Source organism: Dermacentor albipictus, chromosome 1 (assembly GCF_038994185.2).
Source record: "Dermacentor albipictus isolate Rhodes 1998 colony chromosome 1, USDA_Dalb.pri_finalv2, whole genome shotgun sequence".
NCBI classification, from domain to species: Eukaryota; Metazoa; Arthropoda; class Arachnida; order Ixodida; family Ixodidae; genus Dermacentor; species Dermacentor albipictus.
In genome coordinates this window covers 41,745,425-41,766,284 of record NC_091821.1, presented here as the reverse complement: position 1 = coordinate 41,766,284, position 20,860 = coordinate 41,745,425, and the positions used below count along the sequence as shown (strand labels likewise).

The 20,860-nt window shown below is 44.9% G+C and overlaps 1 protein-coding gene across 1 annotated transcript in view; it reads right to left on the bottom strand.

Annotated features, from left to right (window-relative positions):
- Positions 1 to 20,860, bottom strand: part of LOC135906598 (uncharacterized) — a 52,870-nt gene that overhangs the window by 14,187 nt on the left and 17,823 nt on the right. The window contains exons 3-5 of the mRNA XM_065438057.2: positions 15,304 to 15,474; positions 11,226 to 11,292; positions 7,658 to 7,822 (exon numbers count right to left, since the gene is read on the bottom strand). Coding sequence (XP_065294129.1) covers positions 7,658 to 7,822; positions 11,226 to 11,292; positions 15,304 to 15,474 — 403 coding nt within the window. The remainder of the gene's footprint in view (positions 1 to 7,657; positions 7,823 to 11,225; positions 11,293 to 15,303; positions 15,475 to 20,860) is intronic.

Below are 20,860 nucleotides of genomic sequence, written 5' to 3'. Positions count from 1 at the left end.
GTAACGATATGAGTGCATTGACTACACTTATCAACACTACATTAGAGAACCTATATGCATGGAGTGAGCAAAATTCATTAGTCATTAACGCATCAAAAACAAAAGCTGTTATTTTTCACTCGCGGATGCAGCTTACTTCTCCACGCGATGCCTTACGCTTAGGTAGCGCGACGATTGAAATTGTAGAGACGGTTAAAACCTTAGGAGTGTTTTTTAATTGTATAATGTCATGGGAACCACAAATTAATAAACTAATAACTAATATTTCCAAATGTGTAGGTATACTTGCACGACTGCGTTCCTTGCTTCCAGTTTCGGTTAAGATAACACTTTATAACAGCTTGTTTTTATCGCATGTCAGTTATTGTTTTCTGGTATGGGGAAGTACAACAGCAACGAACATTAATAGACTATACAAACTACAGAAAAAAGCGATTAGGCACATTGCTAATGTTGACTACTATGCACATACGGGTGAATTATTTAAGCGGTTTAACATTATCCCAATTCATCAGCTTTACGAGTATTACCTGGTAATAAGATATAAAAAATCCGTGCTCCATAGCAATCGAGCTTTTTTGGATATTTTTCAACTTGAACCATACACTATCCCATACCCTACTCGTCACCAACAACACTGGATCATTCCATTGTGCAGAACACACTTTGGCCGACAAATGCTTCGCTTCACTGTTCCTGTATTATTAAACAAATTAATTAAAAAAAAGATAATAATTGAAGAATGTGGCATACGTGTTATTAGGGAAGCCCTTTTATCATGAAATCAACGCAATATTGTTTATCACTAACTAAACTTTCAGTGTATATTGGAATTTGTGTTCATGTATTATACTGTATAATTTAACCGTAAAGGAATCTGTATATCTATATTTTCAGTTCATGATGAATCTATGTGTATTACGACTTGTAAATATTAACCCCTTCTTGCTATGAACGAATTTTGTTCGTTTGTCCTCAATGCACTCCATGTATCAGGGAGGCTCGGGTTCCCCTCAAGTGACTGATGTCACTTTTATCCCGAGCCTGCCCTCATCCTTCAGATGAAAAATAAACTGATTTGATTTGATTTGATTTGAAGAATGGCCACAAGTATCAGAAGAACACCAATAACAAAGCTGGGGAGATGGAGGTGGAAGCTGCCCTCATCCTTTTCAGGCAATCATTGGAGAGGCACAATCTGCGGTATAAAACAGTACTTTGCGAGAGGGACCGCCGCAGTTATCACAAGATGATGAAGTGTATAGGTATATCCCAAAGGAAGAAGAGGACCGCGTGAATCATGTGCAAAAGCGCATGGGGACGGCCTTGTGCAACTTGGAGGCCCTGCCTGGACATGGGAGTCTCGGTGGAAAGGGCCACTTGACAGCAGACTTGATCTGCAAGTTGACCTCATACTATGGATGGGCTCTGAAAGACCCACAAAGTAGATGTAGATGCTACTCAAAATGCTGTGATGGCCACATATCATCACATTACATCAAACGATGATGTGGCTAATCACACTCTTTGTCCGTCAGGCCTAAACTCCTGGTGCAAGCAAAATGCTGCAGTGGCCAAGGGTCAGCCGGTTACAAAACATCCTCGAAAGCTTCCTCCTCATGTATGTCAGGCTTTATGTCCCATATATGAACGTCTTTCAGACAAGAAACTGCTGCAACGTTGCCAGCGTGGTAAAACGCAAATTAACAACAAAAGCCTACATTCGATGATCTGGGCACTGGCGCCAAAAGACTGGCACGCTTCTTTGCTCACGGTGGAGGCGGCTGTGGCAAAGGCAGTATTAAAGTTCAATGCAGGCAATGCAAGGGCCTCAAAGGACATAATGAAAGAACTATGTCGAAATCCAAGCAGCAAAGTCGCAGCCGCATGGCCGAGAAAGATAGGCATCAAATGGCAGCATCAGCCAAGAAGCACAAAGCATCAGAAAATTTGCGCCAGTCCCTCAAAAAGCGCCACACAGGGGCTGGGAGTCAGCAGGACTACATGCCTGGTGCCTACTAAGCTGTTCCAGCTGTAAATTTGTAAATGAAAAAAGGTTTTGCCTGTTTTCCCCCTTTTCTCAAAACCTGTTTTTGGGTCACTTCACCACACTGTCGGAGTGATATCTCATGATCTAGAACAGCTATAGCAATAATTCTTTCTTTAGCAGAAAGCCTAATCTGCATATTACAAAGTGCTGAGAGCAGAATTTCAAACTTGTCTGCACGTATATTTCCATTTTATTCATTTTCTTTTGGTGTGGTAGCCTTAGGAAAAGGAAAGAATTTTGATCACCTGCAGAATGGCTAATTATAATTTCATTTGAAAACCTTTTGCAGCATTGCAGTTATTGCACATTATCGTATCTAGCTATGCAATAATATTCACTTTCTGCTGAGCAGTTTTTTTTTCATTGTCTCCAGAAACAATAGAGTGGCAGCACTGTCAATCTCCTGAACTAATAGACCTACAAGAAAAATTATTGCATGTTTGAAATCAGCACGAAAAACTGAGTAGGCTTGTTTATTTTCATCAGATTTGGCCATAACATGCAGGAAATAATCTCCACAACCCATGTCCCCCCTTAGATACTGTCACAACCACAAGGCATGGATCATGTGCGAATTTTTCCATGAGTGGATCATGGAGTTCGATAAACATATCGAGCGATCTAAGAGGAAGGTGGCGCTCATCCTAGATAATTGTAGTGCCCACCACTCCATGCCTAAGCTCTCAAGCGTGAAAGTTTGAAAGCAGCCCATGGACGCCTTCAGGATCGCCAATGTTAAGGTCATGTATTGTAGCCACGTTGATAGAGATCGCCACGCGGACAAGCAGGGAGCAGCCAGACTCATACCTGCCACGCAGGAGAGTTCAAAAATCAGGGGACTTTTTATTCGCGCCAACAAAAGGGGGGGGGGGGGGGGGTTGGCTTAAACTTTCAGGCAGTGTTCAATGAGTCCTTTTGCAAGGCCTTGCAGTAGTAGACTTTGCTCACTTCAAAAATTTGTCGGAATAGCTTTGCGCAAAACATGGTCCAGGCTGACGGCCCTTCACTAGCAGCAGGTGTTGGAGGGTTGTGTTGCACATTGATGAGCGGTACTCAGTCCTGGTTTTTCGTACAGTGCTAAAAATCCTCTCACACTCTGCATTGCTATGCGGTATCACAAGTAAATCCAATATCTGCTTAGCAACTCGGTGAAACATGTTTCCCATCAGTGTTTTTCATTTTTCCAACCATAGACCACTGCATGTCCCACCTTTCTTTATTCAGAATGTCCTCTGGAAGACTGTACGCCTGTAGCGTGGCAAACTCAGCTTTGAGAGCATCTAAAGCGTCTTCAGCAGATTCATTGGAATCTCGGGGCAGCAGCTGAGGGAAACTCTGAATAAAGAAACGAAGACGCGAAAGCGATGCCTGTGAAATAAATTTCAGGTTGGCCACCTCCGCATTCTTCATAGTTGCGTTTCAGAGTTGCATCCACATCCATAGCACTTCACCTAGTCACATTTCGGAAATATTTTCCGCAGAAGAGGCCCAACGTAGTCGCTGACACCAAGGGGTAGGTTAAACGGGTAGGCACTCCACAAATATGAGTCTGTCATTGCACTTGTTCCGAAGAAAGTTCACAATGTTTCCTTGCAGTTCAGTGGTGCGAACATGGATTTGATGCTTCGAAGTGGAAACATGCAAGTTTCAAGTCGCCATTGACACCGTGAGACACGCTGACGTCGCATCCATATGTTGTACAAAATGCAAAATGTTCTCCTTTTCTTGATGTCAAAAAGCACGGAAATTCAGAAGTTCGCAAAAATTTCTGCAAATACCTTTTCTTGGGCTTTGATAGTGCCATGGCATCAAGCACACGAGGATTATAACTTTACATGGTGCGCCGCACAGACGGCCTAGCCAACACTAAACATACACACAAGCAGCAGCAACAAGATGCACCATGGAGGAAGGCATGCATGAAATGCAAAAACTACATTGGCTCTGGCTTTGGTCGGCTTACTAGGCACTGTAGTTGGCTGCTTAGTTGACGATACCGATGGTGCTAGTGCTGCCGTTGTTGGTGATGGTGACGATTACGATGTGGCTGTAGATTCCGCAGTGCCGGTTTCGCAAAAACCATTATTGCACGAACAGAGACCACTTTTCGGGAGATATAAGATAGCGATCGTACCATTGGAATGTTCAGTAAAAAATCGGGAGTCTCCCGGGTGAATCGGGCAGGTTGGCAGGTATGCAGACTTGAAGATCAATCTTCTGATGGCCGTGCAGTTTATCTTTGGTGTGTAGTTCGAAGTAAGCGCTTCTACAATGCGAAACTGCTTTAGGAAAGCGTGCTTTGTCCTAGGCAGTGATGACTCATACAAAGGCTGTGAAGTTGCCACCAACGCCGTGATGCCTGAACTTTAGGTCCACAATCGATGAGGATGCTTCAAGACTTGGAAGAGTTTCTAGGTGGGAATGAAGCTCTAGAAACGTCAGAACTTCTAACCAATGAGGCGAACGTTGCGAACATGCTTGCATACGATGGCAACAGTGACATTGACGGTGACGACGGCAATGCCGACACAGTAGGACAGGTTGCCTCAACGTTGTCCTCGCAAGAGGCCCTGCAGGTGACTCAGTCCCTCCACGACTTCGTTTTCGCAGGAGACCTTCCCCTGCACTGCGTGGCGTACCTTGATGATTTGGAGAAAGATGTCGGCAAGCTTCGTGTAAAGCAAGCAAGGCTGATGGAAATGGGGTTTTCTCATGCAAGCCAGTGAGAATAAGTGGCAAGATGATCGTGGCCATCTCACCTCAGCGTTTCTTTTGGATTTGTCAAGCTGAGAGGCTGCCGTGGCAACCAATGCAATGCCTCGGTGGAGCTCGCATGTCACTTTCCGCCTGTGACCTCTCTTTGCAGTTGTTATAGCAGTGCCATTCTTGGACACCGACAGCCGCAGCTTGTTATATGCAATAGGAGCGCCCACGAAGCAGTTACGAGTGAACACAATCACCAGCCAGATGGAGATAGGTGGTGGGGAAGTACACAGGCCTCCCGGCCATTATTGTTTTCTCAGAACAGCTCTGCGATTCCCCTACTTTGCTTTTTTCCATGCAGCCCAGTTATAGCAATCATCGGTTATAACAATGGAATTTTGTTCTAAGTGGGTTCAACTGTATGTGGATCTATTGGAGCAGGCGTGGAATGTAGAGACTTTTTTGGTTGCAGATCTCGCCGCCTTGCCCCCATAGGACCGGGGGTTGTCTGCTGCAGTGTGTATTTTGCTTGAGCATGATTCTATGGTATTGCGCATGATTCTCTGGACCCTCTCCTCTGTGTCCATATTTTAGGAGTGCAAATCAGAAAGTCTTTGCCCCATTCTTTATGAGCCTAAGTGATTACACTTATGAGCCAACAGGTGATTACAAATATACAGGCTATTCAACGTACCTTATACTATTTTTCCACATAGCCCTCACACTGGTTCAGACATCTGTCCAATCGCAGCACTAAATTTGAGAATTGTTGTCATCAGTCAGCGATGCACGCGGCCTCCCCAAATGCTCATTGTCATGCAAGTCTTCACGGCCTTTTGTGAACTCACAACACCACCACCTCACACTTCTAAAAGCGAGACACCTTTCCTCATACACTTGGATTTCGATGTGAATTTCAATGGGCGTTCATCCCTTACTCGATAGAAAACGAATCACACTTCCTTGCTCGTACGCCGTGGACGTGTGAAGCACAACCGCCATCTTTAACTGACAGCAGTGCCGTGCCGCGAAGCTACCGGCAGATTAAGGCCAGGCCAGTCCAAGAAAGGTCTTCCACTGGGAATGGATATGTTGACTTCGCATTTACAGCCATAAGTTGGCTAAAAGAAAAAAGAAATATGGGCAAAGACTTTCTGATTAGCCCTTGTACAGTGATTCTGATCATTTTTTACTGTTGTTGCCTTCTGTCCTTGGCTTCCTCGAAGCTTCATCCCCACTAATGACAGAGTCAGTAACTCTATAGGCCTCATAAGAATAATATCGAAGGAAAAGAATATTTGAGAAAACGGGACCACTTAGTTATGTTTTACTTAAGGATAGCCACTTTTCGAGTACACGAATAGTACTTGCTGCGTTACGTCAGTCAAACGAACGTACAGTGAAACCTCGTTAAACCGTAGTTAGCCGGAGCTCGGAAAAAGTACGTACTATACGGTAGTACTGTTTAACCGAAATAGCATGAAATCGCCCACTTACCTGTCAAAAACGGAACTCGGAGAGAGTGCGATGACATGGAGGAAAAAACATGCAGAATTTATTCACTTCGCGCAACAAAAGTGTTATTTTCGTTTGATGCCGCACCGGCCTAGCACGACGACAGCAGCCTCAAACTTACTGAAGCTGCGTGCCAGCTTTTCAGCCAGGCCCCTCTTCTTGGCAAACACTCACATGGCAGATTCCTTGTTGGCGTTACATATTCTCCGTGCACGCGCGCAGTAGTGCTGCAGAAGTCCCGGGGTGCCTTTTTCATTGCCGGATGCCGGAGTTTGGAATACTTTTCGTTTCGAATAGAGTTACATTATTGCGCCTGTTCTCGTAGTGACGATTGCATTCATGAGGCTGACGTAACGCGGAGCTTATGCCACTGTCAGGCCTGAGTCGCCCGTGCTGTCGCATTCCGTGTCGTCCTCATCACTGTTGCTAGTCGACACTTCGGCAACAGAGGCAACGATGGCGATAAGTCAAACCTCGTAGCCGACATGTCTTCACGGTCGCAGCAGCGCTGCCGAGCAACTTCTTCGCATTCCAAATACCACACACCGTAGTCAACAGCAGATCCCTGTCGTGTGCCAGCGCTGACTTCTTCGTATCACGTTTGATAGTATGGACGATGTCTAATTTTTCTTCTATGCTGAGCACCCGGCGTCTTTTTTATCCGAGCTTCGGCATAACGCGAGTCCTCGCTCGCACGACGCCATAACACGCTCTGGCACGGCCTCGAAATGATGTTGATGTTAATGTGGCTTCACGCACAAATGCACGGGGCGCTTGGAGGCCTTTGTTCCCACCTCTGAGGCTTGTTGTTCTGCCGGGCCACCCCATGGAGACGACGCATTGCCTTGTTTTCGCGACGAAAAGTTGAAACGCTACGTTTTAACCGACGCATATGCAATAAGCTGGTACGGTTTATGCGGATACAAAACACATTATGTTCAATGGCCGCTGAGTAGGGGATTTGACTAAACTACTTTTAAAACGAAACTACTGCTTAAGCAGGTACGGTTTAACGAGGTTTTACTGTATAAAACTTACTTTCGGCCACTCTTGCTTTCGCTGTGAGGGAATCAATTTGGTGTACGCAATGTTGCTGTACCTCAACTGGAAGAGCATCACACGTGCGTATGATCCACAGAACTGCTTGCAAACCAGTTTTCAAGGAATTCCAGGAAAGCATAAGGTTGCGAAAGCTCCAGAATGTTTCTTTTCTTTTTTTTTCCAGAGTCAATGGTATCAAGTTTCCAAGGAGGTGAGCAAACCCCAATGTTAATTTATGTGAAGGATTAACCGACTGTGAAGATTGGGTAGTCCAAAAGAAGGGCATGTGAAATTCATAGCAGACGTGACATTTTTGTTACTCCTTTATGAAAAAACAGAAAGGCTCACTTCTCTACGGCAATCATCTGCTGTTTCTGGTGCTGGAAATGGTACATCTGGGCACTTTGGGCCAGCTTGCGATCAGCCGTTGGAGAAGCCCCTTCTTTGTTCGGCCCTGTCACCCCATATGCCGGATAGTCCACATCAGCAGCTGCACGTGCATTCTTCTGGACCCTGTAAATAGTGCATAGGATGTCAATCCCCTTGTGGCTGGTTATCGCCATATCTTTTTAAGCAAGGCCGCCCACAGAGAACATAAAAATGAAACTACAAATTAGACAAAGAAGGTGAAATAACTGCTGCATTCAACAGTTCGGTTACCGCATTTCCTCCTATAAGGCCTACCCTTGTGCAAGGCTCATACCTGCCTCTCCCATCACTACCCCTTAGCAGTACGAAAATTTTGAAAACATTTTTTGCCAAGTGCTATGCAGACCCTGCATGCTGGCTAATTTCCACAAGCCACTACGATATGGCACTATTTGTCCTGCTGATGGTGGCATTGATGCCATGTGATAGCACATCATCCCGCACAATGCACCCAACCTACCAAATCACTCTGACAACGCATACTGATAATTGGTAAAGCTAACAAAATCTTATACTATATTAGAATAATGCTTAAGTAAGCTTCACCACATATGAAGCTAACAGCTGACAAAACGTTGATTCCAGTAAATAACACATTATGACTCGCACATTAACCCCTTCGCTTTTGCCCATTCAGCAATCTGCCACGATTGGTGTTCTGTAGCACATTTGCCTGCTTTGTTGAGTGTTTTTCATGTAAGAAAATTACTCTAAAATCTGCTATAGACATTGCATTTAGAAAATGTCCGATTTATCTTGTTCAAAAAATGCTTGCTTGTCAGATGCAGTAAAAGAACAAACTAGAAAGTGAGCATAAAACAAGTTTAAAATGTGCAGGAATGCAGAGTGAATTTTGGCACTTTTTGCACTCGAAACGCTTGGACTTTTGAGTTTGGCCCTGCAAAACTAAGAACAGCATCAAATGGCGCTGCTTCACAGCTTTTGGTGGTATGTGCTGAAAGAAATGAGCCCATTTAGAAGCCTGTACGTATTTTTTTTTTCCCCGAGCTTTCCACTGTCTTACAAACAACTCCTACTGAAAGTGTAGACAAATATGTCGATCTAGTGTGTGAAACCCAAAACAGCGAGAAAATAGCCTGCAATGTGCCGTCATCGATGAAAAAAATTGGAGGACGCTTAAGCTTCGCCTTCAAGAGTGGGACGCGACAGCGTTCCCGTCGACCCGCCAAGGGGTATAAGACAATGCGCTACGGCACAGCGATCACTTACGATGCGCCCCGCATCGGACTTAGCGCCCACCTATCACGCGGTGAGCGTCGAGCACCGCAGCGTTCGGCGCGGCAACGAAACGTGCGCCTGAGCGAACGGAACGAACCAAAGAAATCGGTGTCTCGGAGGGGAAACGATCTACGCCAGCCAAACGTCGCGATCGGCACGGGCAGAGAGATAGATAGTAATCTAAAGAAAGGACCGGGAGCACGGCGAAGCGTCGTCAGGGGAGAGGGAGTCCCGCGACGCGCCTGGCAGCGGTCCCAATGCGCGCGCGGCGCGCCTCCTGTCGGGGCAGCGCCGTACATTGAGAGGAGGGGTTCTTATGTGTTTGCCGCAAGATGGCTCTGCGTGTGCGGAAAGCGCAGAAGAAATGCAGCGGAAACGCACTTCGCAACTCGTGTAATTGTGACTTCTGTACGTTACATGTTCATAATTACCGATATACACCGCAGTATAACTTTCCACGGCTCGTTTCGAAGGCAACACCGCATTCACTAGAGGCGCGTTTGCACCGCTTGGAAGCATCGAACTCGTGGCTGAGTGGTAGCGTCTCCGTCTCACACTCCGGAGACCCTGGTTCGATTCCCACCGGGCCAATCTTGGAAGTTGCTTTTTATTTATGAAGCGCCTGCCGTGATTTATCGCTCACGGTCAACGCCGCAAACGCCGACGCCGACGACACCGGCTTTTCTGCGACACGAGCTCCTTAACGCTATCGCGTTAAAATAATCAGAAACAGCTGTTCTTTGAGCGGCCGGTGAATCGCCAGCTGTGGAAGCAAACGGTTCAATACTGCTAACACACAGAAAAATTTTAATTTAATCTCATTTGGATCAAATGAGATCCACATTTTCTATTGCATTTTATGCCAGCTCATGTGAGAATTCTTGTGTCCAATAAAGGTCCCATGCATGGCAAATGTCGCAAGCAGGATTGAGGAGAGGACGGAAACCTTCCTTTCATGGTTGCAGAAGGCTCCACTAGCGCTCCAGTTTTCCCGCACATGTTTAGTCAACCACACTTTTGCTGTGACAGTCGCTGCAGCTGCCCATATCCCCAGCTGGTAAGACGGAAAACTTTCTTAGTTTATTATTCTCTTCGAGGGAACCCTCAGTGATGTAAACTATAGCAAGCTGGCCTGCTCGAAGTGTTAGTTGCAATCATAATAAATGTTTTCCAAGTGCACACTCGGTTGTCATCCACTGTTTCTTCAAGGTTGTACTGGACTGTGGTTGATGAGCAGGCGTGCACCAACCGTGGTGCATGATGTACCAAGGTGCACAATGCCCACACCCGTCATCATAATTCTTCCCTTGACAAGCATCATAGATCACCTGCCATGACGATGAGACGAGTACCACAGAGGTGCCCATTCTTGCCAATGTAACTGTCATCGCAGTTCAAGCAGTCCACCTCAATGAACACATAAACCCTGTCAACGAAGTCAACGCGTGAGACACATGCAAAAGCAGCATTGGTTGATAACTGCTTGACAAAAGCACACGCGTTTTGAGTTTGATAATGTGCAACACAGACGCAGGAGCAGTGATGGGGCTCGAGAAAATTCAGTGAACCATGGTTTATCCGTTGTGATCTGACGGGCAATTCTAACTGTGGCCTCCTGCCAGATGTGTACAACTGCTTCGTAGATAAGCAGGATGTATCCGCTCTCTTCGGCCATTCATGTACTGACAATGCCACCAGCATAGGTGGCGAAACATTAATGTTTTGTTTAAATTTTTATTGAGTAAAGCCAGTGCAAAGTTGACAGGTGTGAATTCCTCTGGCTTTTGGAACATTTTTTTTTCATGAGGTTTTATATCGTTACCTATTCTAGGGTGAAATTTGTGACCTTGTTACAAAAACTGAAGAGGCATGATAAGGCCAAAATGCTTTTATATCCACACTTTCTCGCAACATGTCAATTTACTCATAAGGCAAACTGCCTCACATTTTATGGCAATCTGTAAACCAGTTCGCATGGCAGAGATGAGTGTAACTTAGGCACCTGATCAGATGCACCCGCACAATTTTCTTGGGAGTCTGCTGAGCACTGTTTTTCAAAAGAGAGATGGTGACTTGTTGCCATTGCACAATCGCACACGACGTCAAAATCCAGCCTACTTTTGCCTTAGCATATTCTAATTCATTGTTTCATTAATTCAACGATTCTAATTAAAGAAACCAGACCTTTCATGTCATAAAATGGCACCAAGCTGCTAGAAGAGGCTAAGCTCTTGAAAAAGACACTCACTTGTAGAAGCAGTAGCCAGCCGCAACCACTCCAAATACAGCTACAGCACTGCAACCTGCTACAAGCACTGAAATTCAAGGGAAGAAAAAAATTCAGCACATAAAAGCACAGCTCTTAAAATAAAATCACACATTTTTGAAAATGGTTATTTTAAAATGCCACATCAGAGAAGCATAAATTTGAACATACAAGTGCAGTCTTATGCCTGGTCCCAAAATACAAGGTGCTGCTAAAGTCTGCCCAACCCTTAGATTTAAAAATAATGAAGTTACAGTCAAAGCCCACAATAACAAAATCTCGTGATAACGAAATATTTTCATATCCCTGGCGAACGCCCATAGGATTCAATGCATTTCGTACCTCTCGACAAGAAAATGTCGCTGTGCTACAATGTCGAATCAACAAAATTTGCCGGAATGTAACCCTGCATATTACCTATTCACACAAGGCTAGCAAGTTCCAAGATATGCTCAAATGCGATTTCTTTGCACTAAAATTGTGTACAATACCACCACATTACACTTGCGTGAGTGCTGGAATTTTTTTTTACAGAAACAACCAAGCACCAGAAGCAATCGCATGCGCCGGAAACACATTGCGGCCGCCATCTTCTTTGTTGATTGCCCGTTTGTAGCGGCACACATGTTGCTACCGACACGTAACGACGGTCTTTGCACACCTAGTGCAGTGTGGAATGTGCACCTCAGTGAGAAAAATGCAGCAAAGACAAGAAAATACACATCTCACCGACGTGGAATTGTTTATGGCACTTGAGATGGCGGTCGCAGCATGGAGTGCCACGCATCAGGCCGCGAGTGAGCAATCATCCAATAATAGGCACCCTTTCCTTCAAGAATGCTGGTGTTAGTGCCACTTAACAGGCATCGCATGCAGATTTGGTGCCGGACGTAGATTTGTGAAAAGGGGCACTAATCTCGATTGATTGTCTTCGGGTATGCGAGATACTATAACTTTCGTGCTCGACACCGGGCACGGCACCACACACACACGGGCAACAGCGTGCGCTGAAGAAATGCTGCTGCATGCGGTGCGGAGCGCTGTTGCTCTGTGCCCGGTGCCAAGTTACACAAAACCTCGCAAAAGTGATCGTATCTCTGAAAGCAAATGACCGAGAATACTGCACCACTGCAGTGTTGCCACTGCTGACCGACGTATGTGGCACACTTTGTACTGTCGGCAATGCGGTTCTATATCCTCAAGCAAAGCTTGCCGAAGTAGGCTAACGGAATTTTGACAGTAAAGTTTCATTCTACAATGCATTACCTTTCTGCACCGTCTCATTTTGCAACAACGAAATTCTTGCAAAAGCGATTTTTTTTTGCATTCCCCGCTGATTTCGTTATTACCGAGCTTCAACTGTAGTACTGCAACTCCAAAAGTCATTTGTTTATTGGTTTCTGTCTCGCTCTCTCTTGCTTTTTGTTGTTGCTGCTGAAGCTGGTTAGTCCTCAGGACAGTCCACTTAGTAGGCACCCTGAGGCTTATACCATATTTTTTTAGTTATTCAAGTTTAAAATTGTACAGAGGCTAATACCCCTGTCACACAGGCACCTGCGAACTCCATTGAACTCCTTCGTCTTTAAGCCAATGGAGTTGCACTCCCTGTCACACGGTCTCCCTTGCGCAAAGGAAGTTAAATGGAGATTTTGGTCGAAGGGAGTTCGGCAATGACCATTACGGTTGGATGGAGTACTCTCGTTCCCAGGTAGCTACAGTTCCGCAGAGAAACCACGCTAGTAAAATCGTCGTAACTGGTTATATTATAAGTATTAGCACTATTATTTTTTTTTGCCTTGAGATATATGCCACATAATGGAAGTTTAATTTGTTTTTAAGGGCATCAGTGACTGTACCCTCTACACCAATACTTCGCCACGCCGCATCGGGAAACGTCGTTCCGCCATTTCGATTGTTTTTATATGCACGCGAGCCGCACGGGTAAATTCTCCGGGTGACACGCATCATGAGCGATCCCGGCGCATTATCGTCGCGAACACACAGACACGCACGATTACACAGCGGCATCACAACTCGAAGCCCACCGGCCAAACAACGTGACCCGTGCTGGCCACGCACAAACGCGCAGTGTGGCCAGCATCGCTTGCAACTTCGCTATGCTTGGAAAACAAAAGCCTTGCGGTAACGTGCCGCAAAGTTTCTCGCTGTGATTTTATGTTATTACGTACTGCGTTAAAAAAATACACATAGCTTACTTTAACGACGACCGTATACGTGAACAGTTGCACGCAGAAGTAAGCGCAGCAGCGCCGTTTCTACCCCGTGCGGCGCCCGTCGAAAGCTCGCACTGTGCCGTGTAGCACGGCCGCAACTCCATTGCCATCAATCTCCGTTAGGGAGTTTCATGCTCAACGGAGTTCGTGGGTGCCCGTGTGACAGGGGTATAATATATTAGGCTTGTTAAATGGCAGCAAGAAACATGGCAGCAGCACCAAGGCTCAGTAAGATAAGCAAAGTGGCACTGCGCCATATGTGACGATGTGAAATCCATTGGAGTTACACAGTTTTGCCGGGCGGTACTTAAAGGGAGAAAAAAAAAAGTCAAATTCTTGGGTTTTATGAGCCAAAACCACAACCTGATTCTGAAGCACACTGTGGTTGGGGACTCCAGATGAATTTTGACCACCTGAGGTTCTTTAACGTGCACCGAACGCACAGTACATGGGCATTTTTGCATTTTGCCCCTATCAAAATGAGGCCACCATGGCCAAGATTTCATCCCACAACCTCTTACTTGGCAGTGTAACGCCAAAGCCACTAAGTGACCAAAGCGTTATGGGGAGACGCTGCTCTTTGGAGCCAAAAATTGGCCCAAATATATTTTTGCATACCTTAGCTCCAGGTTGGTGTAGAGCATTTATTTTTGCTTGATTGGACCCCTGTATCATTCTTGATTTAATCATTGCCATAATCACCATAAGCATATTGCGAAATTTCCTTTTTTTAAAGAAGCATTTCTGATGGTGTCACACTTTTGAAATAATGATATATCGGTTCTACTCATCCTATCGCAATAATTCCTTTCTTTTCTTTCATGTCAGATAGACAAATAGAGTGCGGTAGGCCTATAACATGAACAAATATTATTACAGAAATTTTCAAAAAAATAATAATTTGTCCTGGGTGTTACTAGGTGTTCTTAAATTAAAAATTATGACATGCTACATAAATTTGGCGTAACTAAGTCTACAACATTCATACTTCAGCACTGCAAACTCTGATCATTCAACATCATTCTGATATAAGTCTCATTCATAACCAGCATTTCATAGACAGCCAACCTTCTAACTAGTCCACACAAATTTCTTAATACTTTAGAAACTACTTGTCAAACAGGAAAACCAACTTCATATCTGAAATCAGCATATCAAAATACAACAGTAATGCCAATTTTATCAAAATAGGCCCATATATTTTTAAAAAATGTTTTTAAATAGAGTGTCCCAATTGCTATAAAAACTGGAATAGAGGGCAAATTTTTTTTTTTTTCTCAAATCACCGCGGCAAGTTAACCCTCGTCTCATATACCAGTCATTTTTTACCACTTTATACTGCTTTTTTTTCTCTCTTTCTTTTAGAATTAATCTTTGTGGGGTCAAACTACATTCCGGTTCGACTTATATTCTGGTTTTTACAGTAAGGCTTTGAAGGAAAACGAAACAAGGGAGGCCAATGAATTTAACTGAAAGTTTGCTAACCGATACACTAGGCCTGGTGTTTAGGATTCCCATTAAAGTAGACATGCCTTAGTGACCGACAGGCTTGAATGCCACAACTGCAACAACCAAGTTATTAATCTAATAGGTCAGTGGAGAAATTTGGCTGGTTAGTAACTTATCTGATAATCATCACCCAAACTATAGTGTGCGCATCTCGTCTGTGATTCCAGATTTTTAACTGTTGGAGACAGCTGTTGCTAAAACAATTGGCATACCCACAGAGATTGCCACACTATTTTTTTGAAGGCATTTTTGCAGCACCCCCTTCCTTGCATACTGGTAAAACACATTGGGATGTCATCAAGTGCCTGTACACTCACCTACAAAAGAAATATCAGAGATAACAGAGGCAGATTTCCTCACGACGTAGTGCTGGCTATCATCAGGTCCTGCTCTCAATGCCCCTGCATGCGGTGCTGCAAATTTTACATCCTCTTCTGATGAATTGGTCTGGGTGGCTTTATCAACTCTTCCACTGTCACCCGAGGCACCTACAGTGTAGAAAATACATGAGAAATAAGATACAGTAGACTCCCTTTAAGACGAACTTGAAGGGACCATGAAAATTTGTTTGTCTTATCAGAAGAATAATTGGAAACATGACCAGGTGCATCCAAATATCTTACTTCAAAACAGTAAACCAAACTTAACAAACCAAACGTAAACCAAACTGTTAAGCCAAACTTAACAAAACACTGTTTTCAAGTGGTGCTCTTCCTTGGTTTCATTCAGTCCATGGTGGATTTCTGGCGCATCTGTGCAAATCAGCAAGCAGCCACGAATGATGTCATCTCATCCAATGACCTTAAAAACCCTTCTGTGCCTTCGTGCTACTCGCAAAAAGTTCACTCGGGAGTTAAAGCAGGCATCTGCCACCTCACAGGTTATCGATGCAGGTTCTCAGCTAGCAAAAGTACAAAGGAGCGTGTGGCAAATCAACACAACCTAAAGGAAGGCTTAGGTGACATTCAGCGAAGTGAGGAAGGAGAAATAAGGTAAAGCGTCACGGAGGAGGAAGGTAGGCAGAGGCGCGCTGGGTTGACCTCCTCTGGCAGTTGCTACAGGTTTCATTTGCGATATGGACGCACAGTCGAATCTCTCATTCGTACTCGAAGGGGCCCGAAAATTAGTTCAAATTAAAAGAAGGACTTTTTCTTGAAGTATTCGTGCATCATAGCACGATGCATGAATAGTGTGAGTTGGGAAATATCATGAAGTGCAAGCACACAGCAAGTGAGGACCACGAAACTGCTCACGCTGGCCAACGCTCGCTTCCCGATAACGGCAAAAAACGAAACTTCAGGGAGCGGGCTAAGCCAGCACCGGCGCGGAGACCGTTGAAGGTGAAGGAGTTACGAGGGAGATGAGAGGGAGGGCGACGAGAGCGTAGTTGTTAGGAAGGTTGGGAGGGAAGCAGATTTGCTTTCCCGCCAGCTTGAAGGATGGCGCCGCTAGGCTTTACTGCCACCTAAGACTGCCACCAAAGCAGCGAAGTTGCCGAGGCCGGACTGAGCATCCATCGCTGCTGCCCTCTGCACGCTCGCATGCTTTTTGCTTCGTCTGTTGACAGATCAGTGCTGTGTTTATGTTTTTTGTCCTGCATTCTTAACGCGAGTCATGTCTTATTAAGACAATGAAGTTGTTGCCGCTGATCATAAACATGTTGGTGTGCTCCCTTCTCTTGCGGCATCGCCGCGTTCAAAAGACAAGGAGAATAAAGTACTGGGCATCGCCTTCGCATCCTTGTATTCAGGGTCTGTCTTGTCATACAGAATCGGATATGGCGCACTGCCGCAAACAACCTTTCCATTGGGACGTCTCAGTTTAGACTTGTCATTGTAAAGAAACAAGCGCGACCGAGAGTTGACACGAGCTGACGATAGTGCAAAACAACCAGTCCGACTGAACCAGACGTGAGTACGAATAAAGCAGTCGGGCAGGTCCGCATGACACCAGTTTCCCATGCATACGTCATTCTAGAGACCGCTTTCATTGTTCTCCTCCGCTCGCGGCTTACTTGCCGCCATGACTCGCCACAAAAGACCAGCCCAGGACAGCCGCAGGAAATAAGCCCAGGACAGATACCTTCCATGACGCGCATTGTGCCGCAACAGTGGCTGGCACATTACGGCACGACGCAGAAATGGCTGCCTTGCCAAGAGACAGAGGGTGAAATTTCTGCTAAAGCTTTTTTATTTTTCTTTGCATGCAGCATTGAGGGGTCTCTCCTAAGCTTTTCCTCTATGGCGGGGTCACAGCAATGTTGGCTGGGGGTGCTGCCATGTGAATTGGCGCACTGCTCACAGCATTGTCGGGGCGCGGTATGCTCTAATTAACCATAACAAATGCTTGCGCAATCGAATTACCAGGTGTTTTTGCCCATTGGAATACACATAGCTTTGATGGGACCTATCTTGTAACGTGATCTGCACCATATCCTGATAGGTGCATGCAGAGAGCACCAATGCTCCATCCAAGCAACAGCTTCCCATTTAAGCTTGCATCATGGAAGGGGCTAAGCAGGCATAAAGGCGATAGAAAATTGAAGCATGTATGAACAGTGCTATAGGAATGACGGCAAGGCCTCTAAAGAAAAATACAAGTTCTTAAAAGAAAACAGGCACTTTGAAGTGTTTCCGACAGCAAGAATAACAATCACACACACACACACACACACACACACACGCACACACACAAATTTGTCTACTGCTTCTTTTGACTACCAAGAAAGGATTCATCGAAAAGGTGATTTCTTTTTTTTTTTTCAATGCTTACTTTTACATACAGTGCACGGAACACAAAATATTCACGCAAGTCCCACATTCTGCGAAAGCTTCAATCTTCTGAGTGCACAAATTTTATGCGAAGCATATTACGAGCGCTCAACCCAGCTCCTCAGGCGCGGCGGTGTCGCCATGAAACCACGTGACACCGTGACGTCACGACAGAGGAGAAGTGGCTTTGGCTCAACTCTTGCCAGACGGGCTGGGTGGGAATCGAACCAGGGTCTCCGGAGTGTGGGACGGAGACGCTACCACTGAGCCACGAGTACGATGCTTCAAAGCGGTACAAAAGCGCCTCTAGTGAATGCGGTGTTGCCTTAGAAACGAGCTGTTTCTAAGGCGTGCGTCTCTTGCTCAGGCGCACATTTCGTTGCCGCGCCGAACGCTGCTTTGCTCGACGCTCACCGCGTCCAATGTGGGGCGCGTAGTCGCTGCCCTGTAGCCCATTGTCTTACACCCCTTGCCGGGTCGACGGGAACGCTGTCGCGTTCCACTCTTGAAGGCGAAGCAGTAATGCATGAGTTGTTTCTTCGTCTAGCCGAACCAAATATAGCCAAGCAACAGCAGTTCACCAGGCTAAACAGTGGTTCAACAACTAAAATAAAGGCTAGTATGCTTCGCATCCTGGGCTTAACCTTACCTAAGCCACAGCCATTTTTTTATTACTAAAGCATAGTTCCTTCAAGACACCGGAGCGACATTACCTCATGTATTGCTTTAGAAAATGCACACTGCTATTTATTAAACAAACTAGCAGAAGAACCCTTACACATTTTATGCTGTGGCCTGAAAAGACCCCCCCCCCCCCCCATTGTCCTCACAAAATTAATTATGATAAAAGATGTAGCACCCATACAAAAAAAACTGGCAGGACAAAAAGGAGGAACTTGCGCCCCCCCCCCCCTCTCCAAAGCAGAAGCAAGCATATAATACTAGTTCATTGCGTCATCAACAAGCATACTTTGTTTCCTGCTTCTGCATCACCTTTAATGCCACACAGCAATATATCAGTGCATATGGGTTTAGGAGAAATGGTCTATGCTATAGTTGCATGCATTCTACAAGCACATTCTGAAAATGCATTTAGATAATATACTTTGGCTTTATGATAAAAGCTGGTAGCAATATATGCTATTCCAGCTATATCCATAGGCTCCACATACACAAATCTCTATTAAAACACTGGGTGAGGGGAGCGGTACTAGAGCATGAGGTGTGACGAGGTTGAAAGGAAAACATGCACAGGGGTGGGACTGCCCAAAGAAATTTAGGAGCAATTTTTGGAGCAAGTCAAATTGTGCTTTGGAGCAGTTTGGAGCAGACAAAATTGCATTTTGGAACAGCATGGAGCACATAAGTTTTGTTTTTAAGCAGTTTTGGAGCAGGCCAACCTGAATTTTAGTGGAATATTGGAATATGTAATATGGCCAAGCACTTCAAAAGCACAACAAAACACAGAATAAACCAACATAAGCGCTGTACTGCAACTGTTTTAAGCAACATCTTAAGCTGAATTTTGAAGCAGATTACCCTGGTACTGAAACTGCCTAGTGCATGCTAATTTTGGTGATAGTACCCATAGAGTTTTAATTAGTGGTAGCAATCACAAAACACATGGATTCTGCCATAGTTAGCCCAAAATTTCGAAAAGCAGCCAAGACATTTTTTATAAACACATTTTTCCTTAATGCCTCAACAGTGTGGGTGAGGTGCCTGGGAATGCGCTTCACCAACATACCGTATGAACAAGCCCGAGTTATGAACTACTGTGGTTCATTTAAAGCCATTTCTACATCAAAAAATTTTTTCACCTTGCCACAAGCCAATCAGAATGCGGGTGGTAGAAGCGTGCTCTGTAGTTATAGTGTACAAGAATATGAAAGGAGTGGCTAGAGCGGTGACAAGGCGCATGCTTTTCTGCAAATCCAACAACATCGATGACACTACGATCTAACTATATACTCCCGCACTGACGCTCATGATGATGGCGGAAAATGTTCTCAAATTATGCAGTCCAATCAACGCGATAACATAACTTCTGGATCACCATATGTCAATACAGACCCATAGAGCCACAATCGACGCTAGACTGGCATAACGTAAAACTACATGTATTCCAATCTGTTTTAGCCCTTCGTGATGGGTCAAAATGGCTCAGGCCTCGCCCGTATGGGCAGAAAAACAGATTGGAATAGTTTTACATTATACTGGTCCTGCCGGGAGAGATGCCCGCCCGCTGAATCCGCTGCAGCGCGCCTCCCTCATATGATGATGATCATGATGATTTATTGGCATCCCCTTTGAAACCTAGCGGTAACAAATGGTCTGAGTTACTCAGGTATGTTATACATGCTTTTCATTCTAGCTTTCTTTATACATCTCTTTATTTTTTTCTCTTCCTCAAAGCTTCTCTATCTACTTTGTAACACTACGTACCTGTAACGGATCCGGTCATATCAGTCTCTTCCCTCCTTTTTTTCCGCCAATGCTCTCAACGTCTCTTGCTTATCTCGGCTGCTGACCGGTCAATAGTTCCATCCACTTTAAATTCAAGCGCTTCTGTATTTAGTACTGGATATCTAGTTCGCTCGCAGTGCCTTAAGCCTACTACTGTTCATTGCTTTGCGCCTCATTTAAGGAGCGCCGCAATGCTCAGCCTACTCAACCGTTGTTCTATAGCACACGGTTGAGTAGGCTGAGTGGTTCTAACATGTTTAACATAACTTGATTCTAACATGCACAATTATCCCTTTTTTTTTTCTTTTTTTTTCTTTTTCCTAAGAAAATTAGGCCTAAGATTGCTTGCACGTTCCAATCGAATACAATATCAAAACCGCCTTTGTGGCTTTTGTATGCTTTACCGCATAACAACAATCTACTGCAGCAAAACTAACTTTCAAAACCACGCGGCAAAGCTGACTTAGGAAACCAGCTGCCATTGTGAAACACTTATTACAGCCTTGTCCATTTTTCCTGCTAAAGAAAAAAAAAGGGGGGGGTGCTGCTGTAAGATTTGAAGTTTTTTTTTTTATAAGCACTAATGTTTTCTGCTTTGGACACATGGAAAGTGAATGCTATTTTGATTCGGGGGCAT